Consider the following 16345-nt stretch of genomic DNA (forward strand, 5'->3'; position numbering starts at 1 on the left):
TCCTCCCGCCCACAGCCTCCCCTCCCCCATGACATAAGGAATGGCTAGTCTAGCGGGTTTTTATTTAATGAATTTGGCACCTTTCTGCCTTCCGCTGAATAAACTGGAGATGTTAAAAAATAAACAGTCAGGAGAGTCAGTGATTTGTTTGGAGCAGTCAGAGGGAGTTGTGGGGGGTTGGCGTGGAGAGGGAGGAAAGGGTGACCTCACTTTCTGAACAGTAAAGTTTGAGTGGGAGGGTCTCCACACGAAAGGTAAAAGAGGGAATGATGTGAACATGTGAAGGAAGCCAGAGCACTGAACAGAGCGTCAGTCTGTATCCTGACAGGGGGAGATAAGGTGGCTGGAGAGCTAGCGGTGCTTTCCTGGAATACAATCTCTGTTTGACACTCTCTGCTTAAGCACTGCCCATCTGTATGTTATTGTGCTGGAGCCTCTGGGGAAAAAGAGGAGCCACAGGCACGAAGAGAGAACGAGGGAGGCAGCAAAAGCATTTTTCTTCCCTTCTTTTTCCTTTTTTTTTTTTTTTTTTTTATTTTTTTTTCCCCCCTCTTTTAAATCGGGATCCGGTTAGACTGCCTTGAAGTGCCACATCTGGAAACTGAATGCTGAAAGAAAGTTAAAATAACTGAGGCACCACTAAGCCAAGGGGGGCTGATTGCAGAAGAGGGTAAACAATTACAGAGACGCTAGAAGACCACTGCTGGATGTAAGGGGAGGAAATGGCTTTGATCTCCGCCTGGCCCCTCATTTCTCCAGTATTTTTCTTTTTGAGATGCTTCTCCTCCAGCACAGCCTCGAGTGAGGGAAGCGTTTTTCAGTTTGACATTGAAGGTAGCTCAGCGGTCAGCACGCAAGAAGCCACTGTTATCAGAGGGCAGCAGCAGGCAGTAGCTACTGGAAGTTGGGTGCCTTTTGCTGAGGTACAGTAATTCCCTTCTCTCTCTAGTGTCTGCAATTTTCTGTTTTCACCTGTCTGTGTCAAAGCTCCCATCTGGTGAACGTTAGCTTAATCATTTGAGCCTTAAAGCGATACAGGAGGGTTTGGGGGTGAGGGGGGAGGTGGTCTGAGATGCTGCCTTTCGGGACTGGAGAGATACATAAGCTCAGACTTCAAAATGTACACATGCCCTGCCTGCTGTGAGCAGACAGCTGCTGTACTTTGCAGTGGAGCTGGCTTAGCATGTCTCTGACTTTCCTGCCAACATAACTAAACAGGCCTGTCCAAACAGAGCTATTTTACAAGAGTTAATTGTCACAACATTTTTCTGCTTGCCTTGTAGTTCCTGCAATTGTAATTCACTGAAATTTCCCAAAAGAGTCTGTCTTTTGATGGCAAACTGTCCTGTAGAAGTTTGTGCTTTTGCCTCTGAATACCATTCACTTCCAAAATATTAAGTTTGTTTTTCCAGTGAAAGCAGGGGATGATAAATCAAATGCATCTAGGAAACTGCCTGCAGAGAACACACCTGCAGAGATTTCAAGTTCCAAAAATTATGTGGTTGGGATTAGTGACAAATGAAATTAGAGAGATCTGAGAAGCAGATTGACAATGTAAAATTTTCCTCTGTTATTTTGGGATTGATTTATACTCTTTATTTTAGCAATACTGCATGGGGAATGGGCTACTCAAAAATACATCTTGAGGAAATAATAAATTACTCCAGCATACACAGGGGGTGGGGTAAAGTTGGAAGTGGAACGGTGGATACAACACAGTAATATCTCATGCGTGGTAGATGCAAGGTAGGAGGCTAATTGAGTTCCATAAGGTCGTGGGAAGGGAAAGAGTAGTTCTTCTAGCATAACTTCCAAAAATGAGGTGAGATTAGTGCAGCTGTGTCACTGTGACCATATCAAGATCACAATCTCCAATATCACACAGCTGATTTTCCACCTATCCTCCACTTGCCAGAATTAACAGCCATGGAAATCAGTGCTTAAAGCCTTCAGACAGCCAGGGCTGCTGCTGCAGGGCAGGGCAGAGCTCATTCCCCTGCTCCAAGCAGCTGGACAGCCTCAGGAAACGCCTGCCCACCCTGCCAGAGAGTCCTCATGAAACATGACCTGTGTGAGAAAACTGAAGGTTAAACCCTGCTTTGGTCAGCATAAGGACTCTCAGGATCCATCCCAGTTTTTGGACAGGCTTCAGGGTGTGGGATGTACAGATTCTCTCCCCTGGCCTCTGATCAGCCCCAAGAAGCTGCATTGCCACCTGTTGCTTCCAACATGGAAAGTCCCTCAATGAAATGCCTGACTTAAGAGCTGGATGGGTTTTGTAGCTGCTTTTCATGGGATAATGAGCATAAGTGATTGTTAGCCTTTCTAGTTATGATAGCATAGTATGGTTTTCCCAAAGACACAGTTCACATTTTTTCATGTACATCTATTATATTTTATCTTGGGAAAGCATTGTGAGATATATTGGACACTTGCAAGGGAATGACACTTTACTTTCCTTCAACCATTTCAATCCTTTCTAAATTTTTGCTCAGGCCAACATAATAGACTCAATAACTGGTGTTTCCTCTGGTAGTTCACTTCAGCCCTTGCAATGGCAGCACTTGGACTCTGGATCCCATGTTACAACTGGATAACTATGCCTGGTATCACCACACCAAGGCCTTTGGCTGCAGAACACTTTAGTTTCATGAGGAAGAAGCAGGGACTTCAGGACCCCTTGCTACCTGTATATTTCAGGCCTCACCTCCATGGCAACTTCCAAGGAGACCAGGCCCAGTAGGATGCTTTTTGGGGCTAGGACAGATGGCTCTGTAACAGTGAGAACCCACTGACTCATTGATCCACGTGTGTGGTTGGTAACAGGATTTGAGGAACGGGCTTTAAGCCTGGAAGTTGATGTAGGGGCCGGAGAATAACAATTTGGTGGTCTCTCATCCAAAGAAGGAACATTACTATTGGTCCTCAAAGAGCTTCTCCCTCCCGCAGCTCACCTCCCCTTCCCCAGCCTCAGGGACAGGGTCATCCCAGCAGGTTTGAATTTGAATTGGCCTCTTTGGAAGCGCGAGTGCTTAACCCACAGCTCACAGTGAACCGCAGAGTAAACTCTGCCTTACACAGCGCGGTTTGATTCAGCTCCTTCGTCTAAATATTGACTCAGGCCTACGGCTCCCCCGAGCAGACAGAGGCTGTTAGTCATGTCAAATTGTGCCAAATTATACAAAGGGGGCAGTTTCACAGGGCAGAGTTAAAAAGCCACAGATGGGGCTCCACTGTGGTCTGTGGTGACAGTCAGCTGCAACATGGAATGCACCAGTGGGAGCTTCCAGGATGTAACTGGTGGGATGCTCTTAGATCCCAGTAAGAGTTTGATATTATGAACCTATAGAAGAACAGGAGATCTCAATTAATGTCAATATGTATTAGTGAATGTTTCTCAGCTTTCCAATCCTCTTCCTTTACCATGTGTGGCAATCCTAAACTGGGAGGAACTGGGAGAAGTGGCTTAAAAAATCAGAATTAAAGTTAATGAGGAGCTTTGCCTTTTTTGGTTTATTTTTCACCTGGGATTAGGATGAAAATCTCTTAAAATAACAGAACTAACTACATTCTTAATGCTGATATGCTGTATCCATGCACAAAGGGTACCATGGGTCTTGAGTTGGACTTCAGGCCACAGCAGCTACCTTGGTGTCCTCATTCTTAATCATTATGTGATCCAGAACACCTAAATTAGGCACATAAATTGTTCCTATGTGTTTCAGTCAGAATCATGGACTGTCTTCAGGTACAAATCCAAATTCCCCATACAGCAGTGGAGACAGAAGACTTTTTTAAGCCTCTAATTCCTAGCAGTTTTCCCTGGAAATGCTCAAAGGAGTCTCTTCTTCTTTAAAAACTTTGTTGGATTGTGGCTTCAGGACAGCTTTATGAAGCAGCTAAAGCAGATGTTTAAATTAGCCAGACTAGATTCCACACAATGAAATGTTGTGTTCCCTACATAAGGAGCACTGTTAGTGACCACAGTGAAATAAAATATCTGCCTCCTATTAAAAAAAAAAACCAAACAAAATTTCTTATAAATTGATTAAAATGATCCAGAAAAGTATCATGACAAGGATTACAGTGTTAGGAATTTGAAGATAGCTGAGAGATTCTGCAATCCAATTTGCCAACTCAGAGGAAGGTTAAGAAAAAAAATTGAACTTACTGTGTAGGTACATAAACAAGAAAAAAAATAGACATGTTAGTCTAATAAATTAAGGCATTGGTATATGCAACAACTGGAAAGTGAAGATGACTATGTTGAAACTACAAGTTAGTTAAAAATTTTATTTTCAGAAGTGATTAAGCACTGGATATTTTATTCAGTTGTGTTGGTTTGTCCATGAAGAGGCAGATCAATATGAAAAGCACTCTTAAGTACTCAGAGTACTTGTGTGCTATTTAGAAAAATTTAGTTCCTTGGCTCAAAAAGATAATAAGGGGAGATGGGGAGACATTACAGTGCTGAATCTTGATGTCTGTGGGGAGACAGAGAGAAAGAGTGCAGAGCATTAGATCCAGCTCATCAGTGCAACCCAACAGCAGGTGGTGGCGTGAAGTCAGAGACTGGTTTTTCCAAACAAGGATAGATTAAAATATTTTATAAGGAAGATCTGTGAGAGATGGAAGCAAAGGACTTAAAACAGGCAGATATCAAATGAAAGCAGATAAGCAAGTGGCAAACATCAGAGCTGTTTGTTTTAGTTTTCCACTCACTAGCTTGGACACAGCAGAAGGAAAGGGAATGGCGAGACTTCCAGGTTTGGTGAGGCGCAGCAGTAAAATTGAAAACCGGAAGTTCTGAGAACAGTTATGTCCCACTGCAAAACACATGCCTCTATTTGGGTCTGAAGCCTGCTACTGTCACCGTTTGTGTTTGTAAATTCCACTGATACAATGGTTTTAATTGTATAGGTGTAGATTTTGTTCCCCATTAGGAAGAAAGTTCCTTACAGAGTCTAAGGTGAGAGTAAAACGTGGTACAAGACTTCAAATACTAGACAGTATCACAAATAGTTCTCGGTGATCCACATTTTGTTGTCACTCTCCTTAATGCAAAAGGAATGTAAGGTGACATCCAGTAAAATATTCATTTCATTCTGATGTAAATGACTACAAGAGGCCAGAGACTAGTATAGGAGATGAGTGTGGGAAGGATTAGGGGAGGAAAGGAAAGAGACTTTCTGTGGAGACCTCTGCCAAGGCAAAAATAAGATAATCTTAAATATCCTTCATGGAAAGAAGTGAAGTAAATAGTGGGAAAGGAAGTAAATTAAAGCAAGAAGACAAAGGAGAGGAAAAAATGAGAGCAAGAATGAGATAATCAAGAGTCTTAAGAGTAAAGAAAAAAAAAGTGGGGACAGGGAAGGAAGCCAATTCCCAGACTGAAGGAAGGCATGATATTGTTGGACAGATGGAAGAGGAAAACTGTTTCCAGCATCAGTGGTTTTGGCTCAGGGGAAAGGCAGAGAGGCAAAAGTCCTTTAAAGGAAACAATTATCATGGTCAAGTCAAAATTAGCCATTTACTATAAGAGAAAGAGGCAGAAGTTATCTGGTGGAGCTTGTATGTTAAAAGGACATGTTTGATGATCATTTTTTTCCACCTGACTTTGACCAGCAGCTGCTGATAAAACACAAGAAGCATTACTTGAGATGCTTGCCTTCTGGTTCTCTAAAGTGATAAGCAACGATTCGCATGGGACTTGTGACAAACTCACCTCTCTAAAATGGCTCACGTCAAATATATAAACTGACAGCAACCATAAGTCCCAGCCACAAGTCCCAGCCACTTGTTAACAAAAACTCGAAATATCACCAAATCGTCTTCACTGCTTTTCCCCAAAATGGCTGAAACAGAAAATCTTGCAAACTGTTGAGAGAAACCACAATTAGATCCTTACTTGTAGAATTAATCTGTTCAAAACAAGCTAGTACTACAAGAAGCAGCAGAAAACCTAAACCTGAGCCAAAATGGGTTTTAGCTTGACAGGAACCTTTATATTCTTTAAAGTTAATGTGAACTGCATATACTTTTAAAAAGCAGATCTTTAGATTAATTCACTTCAGACCCTTGAGGTTATGTTAGGTTAACTCCTATAATGGGAAATTTGGATTTCTAGCTGCTGGTTTTTTCTGATACAACAAGGTTATGTTCTGAGAAACATCTATTAGTGGGGAGGAAGTTTTACTGCAGATGTTTGTGATTCCAACTTAAGTTTCTCATCAAAACTTTAATGAAAATCAGCTGCTTGGAGTAGTGCCACCAGTCTCCAATCCTTTTGAATCATAGGAGGCTGAAGCAAATGGAAGCACAACACAGAGCAGATGCATAGTTGGAAGTTTTCTCCATTTCAAGAAGATGTATAAAACACCCACCAGAAAACAAAATTTAAACTCTACTGCAGTGTATTCCCACAATGTTTTGGGCAAGTACCAGCAAAGTGCCCTAAAGCTTATTCTGGGCTGTGAATCCAATAAAAGGCATTTTATGCCCACTCTTATTCACAACATGGGAATCAAGGAAGGAATTAAAAGTCCAGTTTTTCCAGGGGGCATGAGAAGAAATGAAAGAATTGCTTTCTGAAGGAAATCTTGGCCTGATTTAAAGTGATAACAATTAGAGCTCCTAATGTTCAAGAGCTGTATAAAAGAGGTCTAGTTTCTGAGTTACGCATAAGCAGCGACTGATAATTTACAACTTGCTTCTGGACTTTGATTTCAAACACCAAAATATAGACCCTTTAGTTTTTATATTTTAATTGGTATTCTTGAATATTTGGATCTCATCCCAGTCCATTTTCACACACCGCCATGAGCTAGGGATGTTTGGGTTATGCATCCTAATGCAAGATTCAACTGCTGAATAGTATTATACACAAAGCTGTTAGAGCTCCAAAGTTTTTGAAATCTAATTCTTTGTCATTAAAATCTCAAAGAAATTTTATTAACTGTCAGTCAGGATACATAAAGTGTGTATTTGACAATGAAAACAGATTGACTAAAATACAGTAAATATTATCTGGCTTTGTCAGATAATATTTTTTAGCTGTATTTTGCAATTCTTTATATTTTTATTTCCTTGAAATACATACTTCATGAATACTATAACTCTTTTTTTTTTTCTCTTGTGAGAAACCAACAAGAAACATTGCTAAACCCTACAGCATTCAAGAGTCAAAGAATGAGAGAGGGCTGTGAAAAATATTTTAGAAATTACTATTCCAACATTCCAAGACTGTGTAACAACTATGATGTTAATGTTTAGGTCATAAAATATGGAACACGGGGAGTATGAGAGGAACTGGCACACCTTAATTAATTTGAAACATAATTTAATAATTACACAAAAAAAAAATACTCTATCTAGATGAACATCTTTCAATATGTTCTGTAAAAATAGACTTTTTAACTAAAACTGTAATACTCAGAACCACTGTTTGACTCTGCCTACCCAACAAAATGACTAAAAATTAGTTCATTCAATCTTTGACCATTGCTGCCAGTGTAACTACAGGAGAAATAGTTACACAGAACCAGCCCCTAAACCAGATACTTTCTGAGCTCTGTAACCTGTTACCACCCTACAATGCATCTTTTACTCTTTAATGAAAGACCTTCCAAGTGGCAAGAGATTAGCAGACCTTTCTGCCAAGGCTAATGCAAGGCCAGTAGGTCCCAGGGTTTCCTACTGTGGTTTTCCTCCTCCGAGCCTGGATGCTAGCCCATGGAGAGCCACAGAGAGCCTGCCATTCATGACTCCCTTATGCTGTGCTCCCCACTCCTGACTCCAGGGACCCTTCCTCAAAAGCACTTTGTGAAAGGAAGCATTTATCCAGATCCAAAAAAAGAAAATAATAAAAACAAAATCTGGCAGCACAAAATATAGCATAACCCTCCCTACCCCGACTTTCAGAATCCTTCATGCCCCAGAAAGGCTAACACAGCCTGGCCCGTTGAGGTTTGGCAAGGTCTCCAGAGCATCAGTACCTGGCACAGATCCACTCAGGGGGATGTGGGCAGGTATTGAAGGTCTAAACATGGTGTAAGGTCAGGGAATTAGCGTACTTTTCTCAGCCTTTTGCAGATTTGTGGTTTTCTGTGGCTCTCTCCTTCCAGTCAATGGCAAGGATAGTCTGCAGAGGTCCAACAGGGTATCTAAGGCACCAGCTAATTCAGGGTATTTGGTGATAGATTTCTGTTAGGGATGAAAAAAAAAATGGTTTTCTCTTGATACATTGATTCTTCCCTCTCTTTGAGCCAACAGAAAATTTATTTCTTCATTATCAGACTGTGTCTCTGATGAAACAAGCCCAGAGGCATTGAGAGATAGAGGCAGGTTACCCCTTCTCCCCAGCCCTGGCTGTTCCCCTCTCCTTTCAGAGCACAGCCTCTGCCCAGCTTCATCCTGAATGTATGGCATGCAGTACAAAATCAGCCATGCTGAGCTGTCTTACTCTCTTTCCACACATTTGCAAAGTGCTAAAGTAATCCAGGGGAAAGCCTTACTTTTGAGAACTGCCCAGAAACGTGGGATCTTCCCATTAGCCATCCCCAGCAGCTGTCTGCCTTGTCCATAGCTGGGCTACCCTTGGGAGGCAGAAAAGGATGAAAGCTTTCTCTTCATCTGTCAAGATTTTCACATTGCCTTGGGTTTCTTTCTAACAGGCTTTTAATTGATGCTATGGCTATTGGTCAAGCAGATCACTGTTCCTCTCTGGTGTGATTCCAACATTTCAAAGAGGTGCAAAATCAAACCAGAAAATACTAGAAATCTGGAAGGGGGGAAATTGAAGCTTGAGATTTACCCTCTCAGTATTAACAGTGTCCCACAAGAACATTAGTACTTACTTTAAACCCCACTTTTCTTTTTCATCCATTGAAAATTTTTGGCTCTATCTGAAAATCTCTCAGGGAGTACTGTGGTTTGTCAACTGATTATGTCTCACTTATCTGAGAGACTCAGTGACTCAGAATGTACATTTCATGTAAGTGGAGACTGGGTGGAGGGTGGTTAATGAGGAAACAACACAGGTTTATCCCTTTTCCTGTAAATTGAATAAACTTGGCATTTTTTTGAAAGAGGAAAATCAACCGGCTACCCTTTCAAGGGCAGAGTTTCTATTTTCCAACAGCAAGCATCTGTAAGAGTAAATTTTTCACTCAGAGGCAGTACTAATAAGCAAATTAGAGACTGGTATTATTATCTGATTCTTAGCCAGCTTCCAGACAGCTAAAACACTTTAGCCCTCCCCCTTTTGAGAGAATGCCTTTTAAGCAGAGGCTTTGTCTTTCCCACTGTATATGGAGAAAATGACTGTGCAGTTCTATGGAGAATGCCTAGCTGAGATATGTTTATGTTGGATCCAACCCCATCTCTGTTGCTGAATGGCAGTTTGTTTTCCACTTGAACTGGGGAAGGGATAACAGTCTGGAAACTTTTCAACACAGGAAATTTTTAAAAAATTTAATACAATTACTTAGTCAAGGTAATAGATAATGTCGTTGTTCTGCATAAAGCCATCTGGCTTTCAGCTGTTTCTTGTTTTAGGGAGTCCCCATCAATCTGTCACTGCTGCAGTGGAGGCATGCACAAGCCCACCCAAGGAATCAGAATACAGAGTGACAGTGGGCTGGGGAAAGGGTTCCTTGTCATTTTTTTTCTGCAGGCCATTCTCTGCTTTGCTTACTGGTTTGGAGTTTACCATGTGCAATTAGCCACATGCACTGTCTCTCTGACTGCCAGCTCTATCATGCCATAGGGAGAAATGGAGGTAACATTTTTTCCATGTCTTCCTGATAGCCAGATTTTATCGAGAATTGTAGCAACTATTTTCAGTCTTGCAAGTTTTAGTTTTAGTGATTTCTGATTTTTGCATCTAAAACTTTGAGAAGAAAGTTTCCACCAGCTTCATAACTTGTCCTTTATTATCACCTGAAATAATCTTCTCTTTTGCAGGCTGATGAGTTGGTAACTCATCAGGTAATATGTAAATTATCCAAATTGTCTTGGATAAGTCAGCAAGTGAAGTTTTCAAGTTAAAAAGTTGTGAAGTTAATGTCTTGTCCTGTGTCCCTTAAGGCAGCCACAACTTTTCCAGTAAATTCTGAGGAGAGCTCAACCCCTCTGTATATATAAATGATGGAGAACTTCTAGTGTTTAGTCGCTGCTTAACACAGCAACAGTTGGAAAACCAGACTAAATTCAATCACCAGATACACTCTTTAGCAGCTGCAGACTGGCCAGACAGGGTCTGCCTGGCTCCAGACCAGCCCTGTGCTCTCAGGTGGGAGCATCACTGGGAATGCAGGCAAAAAGGAACAATATTGAGATCCATGCACAGGGGCTGACAGAAAGGACACTGGTGACAGAAAATAATGTTTCATTTGTTTCCCCACTCATTAAGCAGTTCATTTACTGAAAAAGATTATACGTTCACAACCAGTGTCACTGCTTTATTTATTGTTGTTTTGATGTTTGAAGATTCAAATTACTCAGATTCACAAAAATACACTGCTGCAGATTTATTGAGCATTTCATATCACTTATCCAGAACACTCCAAAAATTTGTCCAGATCTATGGCAAATGCACTCACTGAGGTCTTTTATCAAACCAATCTCATGTGAGAATTTAATTTAAAAATAAAAATATGCAAAAATATTGGAGGACTCTACTGAATGACAGTTTAAGCGGGAAAGAATTTGCTTTTACATTTGTCATTTAAATAACAAAACAGAAACCTTGTTAGTGTGCAATTATTACTTTAGTTTGCAGTCTCATTAAATGCAATTAGAACTGAGATACCTGTCAAGATAAGTGGATAAAAAAAGATTACCAGCATTGTGCCCAAATCTCTTCACCAACTTCTGGTTAATTTCTAATTTACAACATCAGTGGAACACTGGAAATAATAAATATTTCACAGTTAACAATGTCAGAAATTTAAAACAATATAGGGATTTAATAGACTACACCAGGGTGCTTATTATAAAACTTTCATAAACATTGATTTGGAGACTAAGCTAAAAAATGTGTTCCTCTCAGGAATGTTTGCAGTTTTAAAAATAAATTTGAAATTGCAAATGGCTAATTTGCATGAGGTCTCTGCCTTTGAAATGGTAAATACTATAGAGTGGCTTTTTGCATGCAGACAGTTCCCTAACAGCTGTAGTGTCCTATTAAATGGAGTAATTTACTGTCTAGCTGTGATGTCACACACTGAATTCATTTCTTCAGTAATAATAGTTAGAATGTGACCTTTCTTGTTCAGAAGAATTTGATACTGTAGACCAGAGGTAATGAAGGCTTATAGAAATTATAAATAGAGCTTGGAGGCCTAGGGGAAGCTGGTGAACAAGCTTGTTTGTTTTCAGTTCTCTAGTTTGCAAGGCTTCAAAGCTCAGATAAATTTAGCAAACAATCAACAGAGAATAAATAAAATAAAATTGCAGATGTCCACTTTTGCCTGCACGTTTTGGGGTACTTCATGGTGGAGAGCAGAACTTCTGTCTGTCTCTCTCTGTGATTGCTTTGATGGTAGAACTTTGGCCAACAGGTCAGTTATTCACTTCTGAGGGCCTTATTCTCCAGAGGAAGACAAAGATCCTTCTGAAATGTCACTCCATAGGGATTTATATCTTCGAGTACAAAGGCAATCTTGAATTTATTACTCACAGTCTGGGAATTTAAAGTCCATTTATTTCTTCAAATGATAACTTAGAGTGAAGCATGACAGCTCTGTGAAAGAGCACCACCAGGGCATTTTATTTTTAAAATTAGTTATAGTTTACCTCAGAGGCTGGAAAACCTCACAGAAATTTCTTCCTTAGACAAGACCTGCTCTAGGAAGATGCATGGAATAAATTAAGATAAAATAATAGGACAGATAAAGGGGAAGTTACCATCAGAATTAATTTTCTTTGTACCTTGAGTAAGAGCTCCTGCTCTTTTTTTTTTTTTTATGAGAAGAATGATTTAATCATTGTATCTAACAGAAACAAATGCCGTAGGTGAGGTGATATTTTAAAAAACAACTATATCAAATAAATTTTTCCATATTCATCTTTCCTTCCCTGTATTAAAAAAAAAACCCAGATTTTCCTTAAATATCTGAAAAGCTCCCTTACAAAGTTAGTTTGAAGCTTTCATGGGAAACTTTATCACCAAACTGTAGTTCTTTCTCTCTATACTCTTTGACTAATCCTTTTCATAAATCTAGTAAACTCTGGCAGTAAATCATTTCAGGTCACTCATAAAAATCACCCTCAAATACAAGATTGAGGTCTAGCCCTTAGAAAGAATGGTGGGAAAAATGGGGAAGGCAGCACCAATGCCAAGCAGTGCTGTCTACATATCAAAATGTCTTCAAACTATGGCTGTTTAGCTGAAGGCCAAAAACATTCTTTCAGCACTGCATTAAGAAAAATCTTGGTTCCAGAAACAGCTTTATATTCACTGCAGACATCTGGAGTGAATATAAAGCAAAACACAACTACCCGGAATGCCTGGTCACATGGGGATATTCAGTATTCCTGGTGGTTCTGAGCAGTTCTCTTAAAAGACATGGAGCTCTTGAGGAGTGACACTGCTGGGTACACTGGGTACATCTGGGACACTGGGATTACACTGTGTGCTCTGCCATGGGTTACACTGGGTACATCTGGATACAGTCCCAGACAATCAGCTCTAGGCAGCCCTGCTTGGACCAGTCAACCTCCAGAGGTCCCTTCCAGCCTCAGCTATTCTGTGATTCTGCATGGCTGTGGTCATTATTCCATTTTACTGATTGAGGAACTAAATGGAAGTGTAATGTTCATTGTCACACAAGATATGAGCAGAAGAATGTATTTTCTTGAGTCCCAGTGTTCTTATGAACATAATTAGAGAATAGCTCGTGCACGGAAACAAAGTGATGAGCTTCTTTGATGTTCAGTGAGAAGGAATATTTTTTATTATGGTAATTTCAAACAGTATAATGAAACTATTGCTGTGTTGGTGTTTGTAGATTAGAGGTGAAGCAAATGTAATAAAATGGGTGAGTGGCTGGGACCAGGTGCAGGGATGGGCAGGGATAGCAAAGATAGGAGAAGAGGAGTAGGAGGACAGATGGAAAGGAGAACAGGGAGGACACAAGCATGAATAGAGAAAAAGGCCACAACAGAATGGCTGTGGGAGCCAACAGGGGCAGGTGGAGATCCAAACCCTTCAGTGTAATGTTCAGCTGCTCCATTAATAGATACAGCCCAGGAGAAGCACCGAGGCCTCCCCCAAGAACGGCCAATGAGCAATCATCTCATCTGGTTGGCATTTACTGTAAGACTGTTTAAATGATATTCAAGCCTCTTTGCCACCAAGAGAGACACATAATATAGACAAGACTAAAAGGTAACCTATAAATAAAAGCTAGGGTAAGCTATAAATACAAACTGAGAAGCCATGGATTTGACCAATGCCTCACAACATACAAACAGACTTCTTGGAAAATACTCTCTGCAGCAAACCCCTCATTGCTACAAGTATGCTGTGCTTCTGAGGAAACTGTAACTGCCCAAATATACTTTGGCAAGTTCAAGTACATACAAATTTTGGGAACACAATGTCTAGAAGAAATCAATAAGCAAATTATTCACAGCTTCATAGTTACTATTGTAAAAATGTGGCAGCAGCATGAATGACAGTCAAAATAATATCAGAGCTGTTATCAAGTACTTGTATATAAAGAGGCCAATGACACCTTCTAGAAATGTTTTATCCCTTGTGTCTCAAAAAACAAAACACAACAAAGCAGAGAAAATTTAATTAGACAAATTCTATCCCTGAAGAGTCATACACTTGAGGATCCCTTAGATCATGGAGTCATAGAATGTTAAGAGTTTGAGGAGACCTTAAAGATCATGTAATCCCAAACCCCTGCCATGGCTGGCATTGTTGGAGAAGCAATAAAAATCAAAGTGTTTCAATACAGCCATCTGTTATCTCAAACATTTCAGCTTTTGAGAGGCAAAGACCACCGTCTCAAGCTTCTTTCTTACAAGGTATTATGTGAAAAAATGCAGAGCTTTACTTTGCATTTTTTGATGGCACTTTTCAGATGATCTCATGAACAGTCTGGTGTTCACGTGTCAAACAGATGAGAACAAAAACTGTGAAGAAGAGGAGCAATGCCAAATAATATTCAAGAGAGAAAATAACATTACGAGCACTGTTTTCATGCAGTTATCTCTCGCAGGCCTACTCTTTTGGAAAACAGGAATCAGGAACCATGCAGAGGCATCTGGAAGCATCTGGTGGTGGGTTCAGTGATTTGTTATCTCCTAGTCAAGAAATGTGGCAAGTCAGCCTTTCATGGTTAGCTAGGCAAAATTAGAAAGATGGATTGCCTCCTGACACACACAGCTCAGATATCATACATGTACCTGTAAAATATGTACTGTCTCCAGGACACACAAAAAACCAGCATAGTTTTAACTTTAAATGAATCCCAAAATTTTCTTAGGAGTTTCTCAGCCATAGTCAATATCTTGTCCCAAAGCATTTTCAGCAAGAACTGGTGAGCTGGCACCACTGAGATCCTCATCCAAAAATGTGAAAAAGTCTAGGTGTGAAGAGCACCAAAGCACATTAATTAATAACACCTTATCAGTCTGGTAAACTCAATCTTCGATGGGCTTAGATTTTCCTATCTGCTGATCCTATGCAGCAAGTGCAGTTTATTTTTTTTCTAGGGAACATGTAAGTTCATCCAGTCCTCTAGGACCAGGGCAAAAACCAGCATATCTCAGACAGCAGCAGGGCCCTGCAGAGCAGATATAGGTATATCTCTTTCTTCCACTTAACCCTTGTCCATCCCATTGTACCCACACACTTCTGAAATCCCACACAGTGAAAGGATACTCCTAAAAACCACACATACTGAATTCTCAACCCGAAATTTAACCTCCAGCAGTTATTCTGTGATCAATAAAGTGCATGCCAGCTGTGTAAGACAGCCAGAGCTCCCGAGGGTGCTGCACAGCAGTGCAGATAGGCTGACACCGAGCTGGAGTTGCACACAGTGCTTTCTGTCCATCTGCTGGGTTTTATACTTTGGCAACAAATGAAGAGAGGTTTCTTCTGCAGGTCACCAAAGGCAGGAGGGTCAGGAGAGTGGGATGCAGTGTTATCACAGCTCTTTTTGATTGCATAAAGTTTCTCATCAGGCTGAAGAAGAACTAAATCTTTGTGTCTATACTTATGAATAACACATCTTTGACCTGAGGAATTTGAAATGTCTATTAGTTTGTTCCCAGGGAGCAAGAAGCAGTCAAATGACAATCAATCTACAGCTAAAAGACTGGACTTTAAAAATCCATGCTTAAATGCACTGGAAGTCTATTGTGCCCCAAGCTGAAAAGCAGAAGGGAAAGTCACATGTCTGTCCTCAGTGTCTTTTGATGAATGAAATACCAGAAGTAAATTTGTATGTCCATCCAAGGTAAAGAAGACAGTTTTGTAGTTAATGATTTCCAAGCATGATAAGCCATAGATTTTGTGCCTGCCCAGAGCGGTTTTAAGACAGGATGTCCATGGATTCAAACACTCTGTATATTTACATCCCAATCTGGCAAAGCAGCATTTTTTGTGTGTCTGTTGGAAGGTCCCAGAAAGTGTCCTTAGAATGGGGTCATTCTTCTTTCTAAGCTAGATCTTCCCTGCATGTATGTAGAGAATTGTTTGGGTCTGTCAGACATCAAGATTTCCTTTATATCTATCCACTTTCTCCACCTGAACATACTGACTTGTGGAACAGACTCTAAGGAGACTTTGCACTTCCCCAAAGATACAGGACCCAGGAGTTTGGCCAGATCTGTGGCATAGCTGTTGCAGCCTGGACACTTCTGTAGGGCACAGAACATAGGATAGGTGCTATAGGCTGCATCTCATAGAGTTTGTGTGCAGAGCTGGCACCTACACATGAGCCACCCTCCCCATCCCTCTAGGCTGTTTGGGGAGAGCAGCAGGCCCAGCTGACCCAATTTAGATACGTTTCCCTGAACAAGAAATCAGCTGGACACCCGTGGTCCAGAAGCCAGCTGGACCACGGGTGTCCAGCTGGCTTCTGGCCACATGGCATGCCATGTGGAGGTCTCCCTGTGGCTGACTCCCAGCTTGCTGTGGTTCAGCCTTCCAGCACAGGCAGGCAGCTGCCAAGGCCAGCTCACCTCACACCAGCACGGGCACAGCTGTGTCAGCTCAGCGCTGCACCTGGGGCACAGAGCTCCCCGGGGCTTCAGCCTGGCACTGCCTTCAGGGCTCACACAGCCCTGCTGGGAGAGTGCTGAATGCTTGGCAAGACTGCTG

At 41.0% G+C, this 16345-nt stretch overlaps 1 protein-coding gene across 1 annotated transcript in view; it reads left to right on the top strand.

Moving 5' to 3' along the window:
* The first annotated feature begins 259 nt into the window (after positions 1-259).
* LAMA4 (laminin subunit alpha 4) overlaps positions 260-16345 on the top strand; it is a 98545-nt gene continuing 82459 nt past the window's right edge. Inside the window, exon 1 of the mRNA XM_009092869.4 lies at positions 260-923. Within this exon, the coding sequence (XP_009091117.2) occupies positions 723-923 (201 nt within the window). The 5' untranslated portion in view covers positions 260-722. The remainder of the gene's footprint in view (positions 924-16345) is intronic.

This window comes from Serinus canaria, chromosome 3 (assembly GCF_022539315.1).
Source record: "Serinus canaria isolate serCan28SL12 chromosome 3, serCan2020, whole genome shotgun sequence".
In the NCBI taxonomy this organism is placed as follows: domain Eukaryota; kingdom Metazoa; phylum Chordata; class Aves; order Passeriformes; family Fringillidae; genus Serinus; species Serinus canaria.